Source organism: Pristiophorus japonicus, chromosome 15 (genome assembly GCF_044704955.1).
Source record: "Pristiophorus japonicus isolate sPriJap1 chromosome 15, sPriJap1.hap1, whole genome shotgun sequence".
NCBI lineage: Eukaryota > Metazoa > Chordata > Chondrichthyes > Pristiophoridae > Pristiophorus > Pristiophorus japonicus.
The window spans coordinates 71061046-71075145 of record NC_091991.1 but is presented as its reverse complement, the minus strand read 5'-3'; the positions used below and the strand labels follow the sequence as shown (position 1 = coordinate 71075145).

General features: G+C 41.8%; 1 protein-coding gene across 5 annotated transcripts in view; it reads right to left on the bottom strand.

Moving 5' to 3' along the window:
- Positions 1-430: 430 nt before the first annotated feature.
- Positions 431-14100, bottom strand: part of LOC139280843 (ankyrin repeat and SOCS box protein 15-like) — a 37545-nt gene continuing 23875 nt past the window's right edge. For 4 of the 5 annotated variants that reach the window (XM_070900587.1, XM_070900591.1, XM_070900589.1 and 1 more), the window contains 3 exons: positions 9586-10129; positions 6392-6545; positions 431-2136 (listed from right to left, as the gene is read on the bottom strand). In XM_070900587.1, the coding sequence (XP_070756688.1) occupies positions 1961-2136; positions 6392-6545; positions 9586-10129 (874 nt within the window). In that variant the 3' untranslated portion in view covers positions 431-1960. Of the gene's footprint in view, positions 2137-6391; positions 6546-9554; positions 10130-14100 lie in introns of all 5 variants that reach the window. The other variant, XM_070900590.1, reaches the window with a different exon arrangement.

The following is a 14100-nucleotide window of genomic DNA, read 5'->3' as shown; positions in this document are numbered from 1 at the left end:
GATGATCTGACAAAGAATTGGAAAGATTGGCAACGAATAAAAAAATAAAAAAAATAAACAGACTTGGCAAGTTAGTTATTGATTGAAATATCCTGTGTTCACAGGAAAGTGGGCACAACACAGGCAAATCAACACATCAGCTCATTTGCTGACAGAAATAGACAGTTTCTTAAATGATAAGAGGATAAGGGGTTATGGGGAGTGGGCGAGGAAGTGGAGCTGAGTCCATGATCAGATCAGCCATGATCTTATTGAATGGCGGAGCAGGTTCGAGGGGCCGTATGGCCTACTCCTGTTTCTATTTCTTATGTAACTAACAATCCAGAAAAAATGGTGACTCAGAAAAATGTGAAAATAATGCTATTTTAGCATAAAATAAAGAATTTATTTTAAGAGATTTTCTACATATTCTTCTTGACTACAATCAAGAATATTGAGAGAATTATACAGACATGTGGAGCAAGATTGTAATTTACACTATTCCTTCAATAAATTAAAATAGTTTTTAAGAAACCACACTCTTTAATCCAGAAACAGGTTTGCAGTGATTAAAAGGACAAATCTTGACTTTCTAAGCGTTCCATCAAACGATGTGGGAGTCTGATATAGAAAAAATGACATAGTTCCTGTAGACTATTCGTCTCTCAGCATGATGCAAATGGCAAAGTGAGGAGTGATTTGTTGGGACTATACTGATATTAGGGGACTGTTGAATGAAGAAACTAAATGGACCACAAGATATAATTTCAGCATGCCAGCCCAGTGAGAGTGGCTGCACTGGTTGAGCACTTGGCGTCTCTACCAGCTCAAATTTTCATCCGTCCATTGGGTGAGGTTCAGCTATTCTTGGCAAGAGGGGCAAGTCAGTCAAATGCCATCCAGCTGCCAGCATGGAACGGGTGTAACCTTTCTACATCAACTAGTAAGAAATGTCATTCAAGCACGGGGACATTTATTGATAACTGGTTCATCAATATCTGTTACTGAATATCTTTAAGGCCTTGTAGCTCAGTGTCCAACTTTTGGCTTATAACACTCCTGTGAAGTGCCTTTGGCTGCTTTATATGTTAAAGGCGCTATATAAATACAAATTGTTTTTGTTATACTACAATTGCCATTCTCACACCAATACCAGTACAGAGTGACGTGGGGGGGCTGGACGACCCGAGTTATATTTCACACTCCCATGTCACTCTCTAGCCAGTTCCATATGAATGCAAACTGACCCTCATCACTTTGACTTTTGATCATTATCCTGGCATAAAAAGTGCTAGTGTTAAATAGCCGATAATCACTATCAAAGCTCACACACTTAGACAAGATATCAGAGGGTTACGGACCCCTATAGAACCATAGCATGAATAGTACTGCTTTCCGTAAAGAAGGGAAGAAAACTGGAAGAGGAATAGAAATGGAGGGGTCAAATTCTCCAGAAGACACAAATTTCTGTACTTCAGCTGTTGCACACAAAGCTAACTTTGAAAATTGCATCAAAATATAAAAACATGCACCAAAACCTTTCACGAAATGAAGGGGATTGTGTATGGCAGAGTAATGTTTATTAGTGAAGCTTCAAGTAGAAGCTATGATATCTGGTTGACATTTAATGATGCACAGATACTGGTGTAGGTTTTTTCTGTTGGACATGCATGAGTTACCATTTAAAAAAAGGGTTTTGGTGTTGTCGGTTTTGCATTTGGAAAACGCTGTATTTTTAACCTCGAGTGATTTGCAAATACTGTAATTGCAAAGCAGTTCAACCAGAAGTCCTCCAGCACTTAAAGCTGTGGAGATGCCATTGCCCTAACTGGCTTATTCAGCAAGATGATGGTTCATATGTTACTGCAGTTGGAAATCCAATACTTTTATGACAAATAATTTTGTTAAGTTTAAAAATGAGTATGATCCTCAGCACTGTACAAAAACAACACCAATGCACAAATTATTACAGTTTACGTTCCTAATGCAGTGAGCCAAGACCTCTTCCGTATAGGTCATATTCCTTATACAAGATGTAGTCCGTCAGTATTGGAGGGAGAGGAAGCAATGCTAAACATGCAGGGTTTGGCAGTCGTCGTTGCCCCACATGTTTGCGTATTATCAGTCGGCACAAGTGCTTCAAACAACGAGGGTTTTCTGCAAGAAAATCAAAGTTTTTTCAATGTTATTTTTCCAATGAGTGTACTTTAACCAAACTGCCATTATTTTGAATATTTAATGTTGAAAAAGTGCCACCGATCCTCCAAAAACACAGACCAAAATCTGAGTGAGCAGATTTGCAGGTAGCATTGCATTCTAAGGTAGCATAATGTTCTTTGCATATCTTTGAAAGCAAATTCAGGAGCAAGTATTGAATTATTTGGTTTGTTACAGCAGACCACACTGGAATTACAAGTAAAAAAAAAATTAAATTCCCTTAACAAAGAGCAAGGGCTCTTTTGATGGCCACGGCTCTTTTGATGGTTTTAAGTAGTAAAGCCATCTCCTTGGTCCTATATTCAATTCTTGCTGCATGTTGTGTTTGTTGATCTTAGCAATATCAAAGCTAGGGCTGTTATGTAAGTTCTCAATGTCCCTGATAGAGGAAGTGATGTGCTGTCCAGTTACATAATGTAGGTGTATGGATGATAGGAATGGATGGCCTGTAACGCTCTTCACTGTTGAACAACCTGCGAATATTCATCGTCTAAGCTCATTTGTGGGCAAGGTACCAGAGAGCTGCCATTACTCACATATCCGGTGCATTCAGGGAGGTAGTAAGGGAAAATACTCTGGCCATCAGTACCTTGTTGCAAAGAGTTATTAATCTGAACTCTTTTTGAACAGTTTTGGTTAAACATTATACCAATAGAAATAACATAAAATGACACAGAAACGACAACAGAGAAACAGGCTGTTTGGCCCAACCAGTCCACATCAGCTGTCCTAATCCCATGTGCCCACCGTTATCATATCCCGTTATCCACTTTCCTTCAACCAGCTATCTCAGCTATTCTTAAATGTTGACATGGTCTCTGTTTCAGTCATTAACTCTGGTAGTGAATTGCACAGCCTCAAACTATTTGTATTTAAAAAAGTGTGTTTCGGTGCTAGATCCTTACATTTAATCTTATATCTAGGTCCCCTTGTTCTAAACCCCTCAACTACTGGAAAAGTATCCTGGAATAGTTAATGATCCCAAAAGCGTGAGCAAGCTGAAATAACACCAGCAGAGATCATCATGAGCCTGAGGTTTGTTACAACTCTAAGTGTGTGTTCAGCTCCTTCACAGGGATCCGCTGAGCTCAATTCCCAAATGATATTATTAGGCACTCACTATTTCAATAAAAAATATTCAAAATGGTAACTGTGAACGGGTGATTTTAAAAAGAGGTTTGAATGAAGTGATGCTGCCTGGCCTGCTGAGTATTTCCAGCATTTTCTGTTAATGGTCCGGAAAGTGCGGCTTTACCAGGTACGTACGAAGTGCACACGGACCCGGCAAGGCCTCGCAAAAGTTGGTTCTCGGGGCGTAATGCGCATGCGCTGAAAACTCTTTTTTCTGATCTGTCAAAATTTCTTTTGACAGATTGAACGCATCCCCGCAGGAAGGACATCCGCGCGGCAGAGATTGGGCGACTTGCCCAACACATGCCCAGCGAATATCCTTCAAACTTTTACGCCTAGTAAAAGCAGGTGCATTGTTTACTTTTACCAGCATAACACTTTTAAAACATAAAAAAAGGATGATTAAATAAAATTTTTCTATGTTAAAATTTGTCCATTAAAGTAAATTTATTTTTAACCCTATTAAAGCACATTAAAACATTTTTCCAAAACATTTCTTTTTTTCTAAAACATTTAATTTCAATTAATTTTAAATATGTGAGGTGTTTTTTTATTTATTGTGCTGTGTTTCAGTGTTTTAGAGGGTTATTCTCATTGATAGTAATGGGAACTCGTACAAATGGAGTTCCCATTATTATCAATGAGAATACTGCATCGTGATTGGTGGTCCAGGCCCACGTGATTACAACATAGATGTCCATACGTAGAAGACAGATCCTCGTATGCTGCGCAGCGAATGAAGGCCTCAGACCGGAATCCTACGTTTCTCCGGGACCAACGGGTAGTTCCGTAGATTATTTTCGGGTCGGATGCATTCGTACAAAGGAAGCCCCCCACCGCAATTTTCCTCCTAATTTCTCAGATTTCCAACATCCTCAGTATTTTGCCTTTTGAATGAAGTAACTTCAGTCTTACACTCTTCAGTTTAATAACCATTCTGCCAGCGTCAATGCTGGAAAAGGTCTTTCAAAGAGCACTAGTTTTACAGCCAGCTCATTCTTTTTCCATCTGGTAAAATATTCTATTTATTGAAAGTTACACTGATATTTTCATTGTCCTGCATCAAACAGTTACTTCAAGATCAGAAAAAGGAAAAGAAACATGCATTACTATGACATAGATTGCGGGAATGCAGGAAAAAATGCAGATGGTAGAGAATTGCTGGTAAGCTTCAGTAAGGTGCCAATCCAAATTTCTCTTCAAACTGAACCTCTAACTATCCTGCTTGATGGTCTAGTTGTGCTGCAGGTTTGGTGTCCACTGCCCTGGCATTGTACAGTTTGGTGTTGCTAGTGAGATGGCCTGATCCTGTACCATTAGAGCTGCCTAGCAACTGCAATATATTGAGACATTGTGGGGCTGATTTAATGTTGGCCTGCTGCACCATGGTTATTATTTCAATGTCAGAGATAATGGAATAATTTTGCTGCCAGTCAGAGGCCAGTGAGCAAAGCTGCACGCAGACATTTAAATATACATACGCCGAACTCTGCTTTATCCACTTGGAAAGTGGTGAGACTAGACAACACGACAGAAATCCTCCAGTTTAATTCTTCTGAAGGCTAGAGGACGTGCATTAGATCCCAGCTTGGTCATCAAAGGGATTTGGCCATGCAGACAGCCCTGAAGGTAGGCTGCCGTTTAATGTTAATGCTAAGGCAGGCTGGTCTAGAAGCCCAGAGCACAGGCCTATTCCACAATCGGCTCCATGATTAGGTAACAGGAGGAGGCAGCACCAGTGCTGCGAGCTAGCTTTCTCTTGCTCGTTATTTTCCTCCCTACCAGTGCTACTTTCTCCAACATAAAAGAATCTGTCACAGGACAGAAGTCCATCTCACAGCCCAGACTATATCTGGCAAACCTCAATATTGCTCTGAGATAGTGATTTAACCATTACTTTCCTGTCAATGTTGTTTCCTCTCCTTGCTGGGGTACAGTTCCACATGTACTAGTCAACTGCTGTTACCTCACCCATGCAGCCAGTGGTCGTGGGTGGGCTTTGACAGTGAGTGCTGCCATTCACTATTTGTATGCTAATCTTTGCACAGCATAATTTCAAGGCCACTTTCTTTTTGTAGGGTAAACCCATTGGCTCACAGGAGAGTTAATTATTCTTACCAAATTACCTTAATGTGTTAGGAGTTAAATCTACTTCAGGACATAGACAGTTTATAATTGCCAAATGAATTTGTTTTAACTCTTCTTTGTATTTTCAGCATTTGAAAAAAAAAATCACAGTTAAGATGTTTCTCTCATTAAATTAAAAATATCCCTTTGGTTCTGTACATGTAACAAACCTGCAGCTGGGATGAGGGAGGGAACATCTATCCTGGGAAAATAATGTAATCTCTATGGGTCTATCAAAACCTTTTTGTGATGGATTTATAATCGTATTACTGCTGCGATAAATCTGCAGTATTAATTTTAATCAATAGAAAAAACCCCATCCCCGACTCATTCCCATCATACAGAGGGCCTCCAATAAGAGAAGCAGTAAGCCACTGGTTACAGTTGGTTAACAGTCGACTGAACACAATTGCAGCAGCATCCTTGTACATACAAGTGATGGACAAAATCAAAGATCATCTTGTGTGCAAAAAGATTTCTGTGTTTTCTATTATGTAACATTTGCCAATTGAATTGAATTTTTAATGCTTATACACAGCCAATGTATTATACAGCCAAATCAAGGAACCATATAAACCCATAAGAACAGGGCTTATTTTCTCTGGGTAAATTCAGATTAAAGCCTGATTAAAGCCCGTCTATGCTTAATTCTCACAGTAAAACGATCCGCAGCCATCAAAGGTTTCAAAGTACTGCAATCCACCAACGCTGAGCAATACCGTCTTAAATAAAAATACTCAAAGCCTGAGCTAAATGCAGAAAATGCCAGAAAACACAGCATCTGAAAGAGAAATGATAAATTACTGTGGGGACCTTTCATCAAAAATCAACTCTGAAGAAATGTAACCCATTTTGTGTGTTTCTCCACCACTTTCTGTTTTTCTCAGTCTGCATACTGCAGTGCCCTAGCATGGAAAGTGAATGAAAACAGATTTACCCATGATGTCACAGATCTCTGGCCACTCCATTTGCTTCTCAAGAACAGGTTTTAATTTCACACAGAAGGAGACGTAATCCACGTAGTCTATCAGCACGCGCACTACCCTGCCGACCAAATGACTCATCCAGGAAACAGTGATGAATTCGCAGAACTACAAACAAAATTCAAGAACAGTCACTTCGAGAGCACATTAATGAGACAAAAACTGACACCAAAACCATAGATAGAGATATTAGGGCAGGTGATCAAAGGCTTGGTCAAAGAGGTAAGTTTTAAGGAGGGTCTTAAAAGGAGGAGAGAGAGGTGGAGGGGGGGGGGGGGGGGGTCGGGAGGAAATTCCAGAGCTTGGTATCGTGATTGCTGAAGGCATGGTTGCCAACAGTTGGGCAAAGGGAATGGGGGATACACAAGTCACAGTTGGAGGAACACAGAATTCCCAGAGGGTTATAGGACTGAAGGAGGTTACAGAGATGGGGAGGGGCAAAGGATAAGAATCTTAAAGTTGAGGTTTTGGTGGGCGAGGAGTAAATATAAAAGTCAGCGAGCGGAACTTGGTGCAGGTTAGAATACGGGCAGCAGAGGTTTGGATAAGCTCAATGGTATGAAGGGTGCAAGTGGGAGGCCGGCCAGGAGAGCAAGTGTCAAATCTGGGAGGTAACTAAAGCAGAAATGAGTTTTTCAGCAGCAAAGAAAGCTGAGGTGGAGACAGGCGATGTTATGGAGATGGAAGTCGGCAGTCTTTGTGATGGAGAGGATATGGGGTTGGAAGCTTAGCTCACAACTTCAAGGTTGCAACCAGTTTGGTTCAACTTGAGAGAGTGGAGTGAGAATGGAATCGAAAGCGAGGGAATGAAGTTTTTGTGGTGGGAAACAAAGTCAATGGCTTCAGTCCACGTCACAGTGCCCTCTTCAAAAATAGGCAACAGCATAATATCAATACAAATCATATTGAAATTAGAACAGGCATACTCAGGGACAGGCATGGCCTGAGCTGAGGAAGTGTCTGTTTAAAGGGGCATATTTGAATCATATATTAAAGTGATTTGTGGCAACTGAATTTTCAATTTGTTTCATAGCAGTTTGTTTATTTTTGTTGTTCTAACCCAGAGTTTTGCCAGTGAGATTTATCTTCGCTACAATTAAATTTCTGGACAGCTGAATTCCAGTTGGAATTCTGTGCTCTGAATTATTTGGAGGAAAGAAAGACTTGCATTTATATAGCGCCTTTCACGACCAACAGACGTCTCAAAGTGCTTTATAGCCAATTAAGTACTTTTGGAGTGTAGTCACTGTTGTAATGTAGGAAACGCGGCAGCCAATTTGCAAGCTCCCACAAACAGCAATGTGATAATGACCAGATAATCTGCTTTTTTGTGTTGATTGTAGGAAAAATATTGACCAGGACACCAGGGGTAACTTCCATGCTTTTCTTCGAAATAGTGCCATGGGATCTTTTACGTCGACTTAAGAGAGCAGATGAACTTCGGTTTAAAGTCTCATCCTCTTCTTCCTCCTCCTCAGTGGATAGCACTCTCGCTCTGAGTCAGAAGGTTGTGGGTTCAAACTCCTACTCCAGAGATTTGAGCACATAATCCAGGCTGACACTCCAGTGTAGTACTTAGGGAGTGCTGCACTGTCGGAGGTGTCGCCTTTCGGATAAGACTTTAAACTGGCCTAGGTTGTCTGCCCTCTCAGTTGAACGTAAAAGATCCCATAGCACTATTATGAGAAGAGCAGGGGAGTTCTCCTGGTGCCTGGCCAACTTTTGTCCCTCAACCAACACCTCAAATATTTTAATTGATACTTTATCTCATTGCTGTTTGTGGGACCTTGCTGTGTGCAAATTAGTTGCTGCTTTTCCCACATTACAACAGTGACTACACTTCAAAAGTACTTCATTGGCTGTAAAGCATTTTGGGATGTCCTGAGGTCTTGAAAGGAGTTATTTTGGGGTCAAGTTTCGGCCTGAGTTGCTACCATTTTTTTGGAGCAACTAGTTTAGAATGGAGTATCTTAGAAATTGCGATTCTCGGCCTTTAGTTTGCTCCAGTTCTAGTGAGTTAGAACAGTTTCATTTTAGAACAGATTTTTTTATTTCAAAAGGGGGCGTGTCTGGCCACTTACGCCTGTTTTGCAAGTTTAGGCAGCAAAAACTTACTCCAAACTAACTTAGAACGGAGTAAGTGTAGATTTTTGTACACTCAGAAAAACCTTGCCTACACTTGGAAATCAGGCGTATGGAATGAAAGATGGGGGGGCGGGCGGGGGGAGGGGGGTTTACAAACATTAAACACTTCACTTTTACAAATAAAGAGCCATCATCAATAGTAAATGATAAATAAATCAGTAAATACATCAATAAATCAATCCAAATAAATTAAAAGATAAAAAAATTAAAAAACACTCAATAAATAAAAAAATATTTCTACTCACCTACTGGAGCACCAGGGAGAAGAGGGAGGGAAGAGAAGATGATGGGGGGGGGGGGGAAAGAAGAGAAGATGGAGGGGGGGGGAGAAGAGAAGAAGATGGGGGGGGGAGGAAGGGGGAAGAGAGAAGACAACGAAGAAGAAGCCCCGAGGACTTCGGGCGGGGCCCACAAGCAGCCGATGCCGGGCTGCCGATGTCTCTTCGGGCGGGGCCTGCTCTAGCGAGAGGCCGGGCGGGTGGGCCCCGCCGCCGAGGTAAGATGCGCAGGCCACTCGGCCGGGGATAGAGGAGACTTCCCTTTGGCCTGGGATAGGGTCGTCGCCCCGGAGACAGGACGCCAGCAGCTACTGCGCACACGTGCAGCCTCCACGATGCATGCGCGCAGCTGCCGGCATTGTTTTTGGCACAGGGCTGTAGCTCCGCCCCCAGCAGCTCCAGCTGCGCAGCGCCGAGGTGGAAATGGGCCTACAGCTATCTGAGAATCGCGAGTTAAGTATTCGGCGCAATTTTTGTTCAATAAATTAGGCGAGCCTCTCCGATGTGCACCGTTCTAGCGGGCGGCCGAAACTTGACCCCATAAATGCAAGTTTTATAGAACTGTATCACATCTCTTAGAAACTTCTCAAACATTTCACACACCCATAATTACTTTGAAATCCACTGCCTGTGCGTGTAAATGGTCTTAGCATTCTAAAAAGATTTGCTATCATCCTTTTTTCAAAGATCTTACCGTGCAATACGAACAGGAGTGGGTCACTTACTGAGGTAATATAGGACTTTGGTTCAATCATAGGCCGGGGAAGAAACCTTGCCAAACCGTCGGAGTGAATGCAGTCAAAGCACATCGACACATTGTAGCCGTGATTGAGCAAGAGCCTCAGCATCATTTCGTCATTTACAGCGTACTGGATGGCAGTGGGAAAGTGGGTGTCGTTAATCAGCATGAAGTAGCTGTTGACATTGGCACCATGATGTAGAAGCAAACGCACCAGCTCATGATTCCCCGCTCTTACTGCTACAAGTAGGCAAGACAGTGGATCTCTGTTTGGTAACGCGCCTCCTCTCAGCAGGAGTTCGGTGCATGCAACATCGTTATTCGAGACGGCAATAAACAGAGCCGTTCTCCGTTTATCATTGTAGCTTTCAGCTATCTCTTCGTCTAAAAGTGCGTTAACATCAAATCCACTTTCAATCAGTAATTCCAGGCACTGGGCACTGCCACTGTCAGCAGCAGAATGGATTGGATTTATCCCAGTTTTCTTTATTGCAGATTTCCGAGTGACAAGAATGAGAAGTTTCAGGGCCCTGCAGATAAAAAATGGCATCAAATACAAGTTTAGAGATGAATTAGAGACTGATTTTTGCATAAAGAATTCATTAATTAACCTTTTCATTGTCAATGGAATTCCCTGATAACCGATTGTAATGTCTCAATGTTAGAATTATCAATCTTTTCAAGTGAACACCATTGTTCATCAATGCATCTCCAGGGGGCATAGATTTAAAGTAACTGGTAGTAGGTTTAGAGGGGATTTGAGGAGAAATTGTTTCACACAGAGGGTAGTGGGGGTCTGGAACTCACTGCCTGAAAGGGTGGTAGAGGCAGAAAGTCTCATAGCATTTAAAAAGTATTTGGAGATGCGTAACCAACAAGGCGAGGACCAAGAGTTGGAAAGTGGGATTAGGCTGGATAGCTCTTTGTTGCGATGGGCCGAACGGCCTCCTTCTGTGCTATAAATTTCTATGATTCTATGATCTCACGAACAGTCCATGCTTCTCCAACACTCACTGTTAGTGCAGACATTAACTCCAAAACAAATAAAATCTCGGTCAAAAGGCACAGTAGATTTAATAAAAAAGGGATACTAAAGTGTAATACGAAGATTATAATCTTAACTCAGAGAGAGATATAAACACTCAAGCTAGACCATCTGACTCCTCTTGATGAGATTACTGCCTTCTGATTGTGCTCAGGTATCCATTTATTTTATATGAAAGGGATGAGGGTTTTTTTGTCCTATTTTTTTCTCTACAAAATGCACATCGCATTAACAAGTGGGATGGTGCTTTGGGTGCCTCCATGTCTGACATTGATGAGCTATGATTAAAGATTATTGAGCCAACAGTGATTTTCCCAGTCTCAAGTTTTCTTTCCTGCGTGATGCTTCACGTAGTGGGATGAGCAAAGAGTTAATGACAGGGTCTCCGACTCCATTAAGATCAATGGATTCAGGACAGGGAGCCCACAACCTCCATTTCCTGACTCAAAACCTCATTCTTTATTGCCAAATACTATGGAAGCAGTTTTAACCAAATCCACCGGTCAGGAAACTGACGGGATCAGGAGCAATGCTGGTTTTACTTCCTGCCCGATTTTACTCTCTATTGAAGTGAATGGAGTCATATTGGGTGAGGTATAATACCAGCGTCTGACCTGATCCCGTGGGCTTCGTGGCTAGTGGGCAGGTTAAAATTACCCCAATGAGTCAGGAGAGAAGAATTCTAAACCTTTTGCTCAATTTCCTTTGTAATGTTAAGTGTGTAACGTACTGTGTAATGTAGATATAAATTGGTGTATGTTACTGGTGGTTATTATTACCCAAAGGATTAGTGATAGATGTTCCAGCTGACCTCCACTCTGCTTGGTGGATATCCTACTCTCTGAGGCCCTTGGCTGATGTCAGCCCACAGCATCCACTCTCACAAGATACTGGCCTGCGGTGCAGCCTTCTGCTAAAGAATTGACATTCACAGAATGGAGCTGGTGCTCAAATTAGCTTGGGTGAGACATTGATTAAAAATACTTCTTAAAGGTATATATTAAGGATAAGTGAACCAACATCCAAACAAATTTAACGGGTGCTATTTTTATCAAGAAGAGTTTGGCATTTTTTTATCCTGCTTACACAGAATACAACAGAGGAAATGCACTGAAATGAGTTAGTGTGTTACTTGTACATAACATTATTGCGTCAACGATGGTGCACGATGACCCTAGTCCATTTTCAGATCAAAATAAAAAGCAGTTTCACCAAACATTAACGGGAGAAGAAGAAAAATGATCTGGAATTGGAAAATAAATTTCCCTCTCCCTAATGTAAAATTGTTTCTATTGAACAAGCGATATCTATGAACACTTTATTTGTCACTTATACAGTTAAGATTTTTGTTTATTTTGCTTACAAATATATACATTTTTCCCCCTTGCCAGTTTTCTCCCCTCTCTCCTCTCCTGACTGGTAACACCTGTCTGCAGTTTTGTGTCCCTCCTACAGTACCTCCACCAGTGATCAATCATCATGTGTGAGCCTTGATAGTGAGTTTCGATAAGGTACTCAAATTGTAGGGCATCAAGCCAAGCACTGTCCTGACCACCCGACAAACGCATTTCCAGCAGGTTAGTGACCGGGTGTTGGAAGCCGTGCCAAACTATAGTTCCTTAGCCCAGGAGAGCAGAGGACAATTATTGGGTCCCGACCACCATCCCAGCTAACCCAGCACAGACCAAACCTGGAAGAGTCATTATCTGTATGGCTCAGTTACTCACTCAATGAACTCATTGAGCCACCGTAGAATCATGGAATGGTTACAGCAATGAAGGTGGCCATTTGACCTGTCGAGCCCATGCCAGCTCTCTGCAAGAACACCTCAGTCAGTCCTGCTCCCCCACCCTTTCCCCGTAGCCCTGCAAATTCCCTTTTGAAAGCAAAATACTGCGGATGCTGGAATCTGTAATAAAAACAGAAAATGCTGGAAGTACTCAGCAGGTCAGGCAGCATCTGTGGAGAGAGAAACAGAGTTAACGTTTCGGGTCATCGACCTGAAATGTTAATTATGTTTCTTTCTTGGCAGATGCTGCCTGACCTGCTGAATATTTCCAGCATTTTCTGTTGTTATCCCTTTTGAAAGCTACAATTGAATCTGCCTCTACCACCCGTTCAGGCAGTGCATTCCAGATCATAACCATTCACTGTGTAAAAAAGCTTTTCCTCATGTCACCTTTGGTTCTTCTGCCAATCACCTTAATTCTGTGTCCTCTGGTTCTCGACTGTTCCACCAATGGGAACAGTTTCTCTCCACCTACTCAGTCTCGACCCCTCATGATTTTGAACACCTCTATCCAATCTCCGCTCAACCTTCTCTGCTCCAAGAAGAACAACCCCAGCTTCTCCAATCTACCCACATAACTGAAGTCCCTCATCCCTGGAACCATTCTTGTCAATCTTTTCTGCATCCTCTCTAAAGCCTTCCCATCCTTCCTAAAGTGCGGTGCCCAGAATCGGACACATTACTCCAGTTGAGGCCAAACCAGTGTTTTATAATGATTCTTCATAACTTACTTGCTTTTGTAAGTTACTTGCTTTTTCTAGGCCTCTATTTGTTTTTTTAACCATCTTCTCAGCCTTCAATGATTTGTGCACATATACTGCCAGGTCTCTCTGTTTCTGCACCCACTTTAGAATTGTACACTTTAATTTATATTGCCTCTCCTCGTTCTTCCAATCAAAATGTATCACTTCATACTTTTCTGCATTAAATTTAATCTGCCAAATGCTCGCCCATTCCACCAGCCTATGTCCTCTTGAAGTCCTCCTCACTATTCACTATACTTCCAAGTTTTGTGTCATTTGCAAATTTTTAAATTGTGCCCTGTACACCCAAGTCCAAGTCATTAATATATGTCAGGAAAAGCAGTGGTCTTAGTACTGACCCCTGGGGAACACCACTGTATACCTTCCTCCAGTCCGAAAAACAACCGTTCACCACACTCTCTGTTTCCTGTCACTGAGCCAATTTCGTATCCATGCTGCCACTGTCTTTTTATTCCATGTGCTTCAACTTTGCTGGCAAGCCTAATATGTGGCACTTTATCAAACTTTTGGGAGTCCATGTACACCACATCAACCGCATTGTCCTCTCTGTTACCTCATCAAAAAACTCAATCAAATTAGTTAAACATAATTTGCCTTTAACAAATCCATGCTGGCTTTCCTTAATTAATCCACACTTGTCCAAGTGACCATTAATTTTATCCCTGATTATTGTTTCTAAAAGCTTCCCCACCACTGAGATTAAACTGACTGGCCTGTAGTTGCTGCGTTTATACTTATACCCTTTTTTGAACAAGGGTGTAACATTTGCGAGTCTCCAGTCCTCTGGCACCACCTCCGTATCTAAGGAGGATTGAAAGATTATGGCCAATACCTCCACAATTTCCACCTTTATTCCCTCAGCATCCTAGGATGCATTTGTTCTGGTGACGTATCTACTTAAGT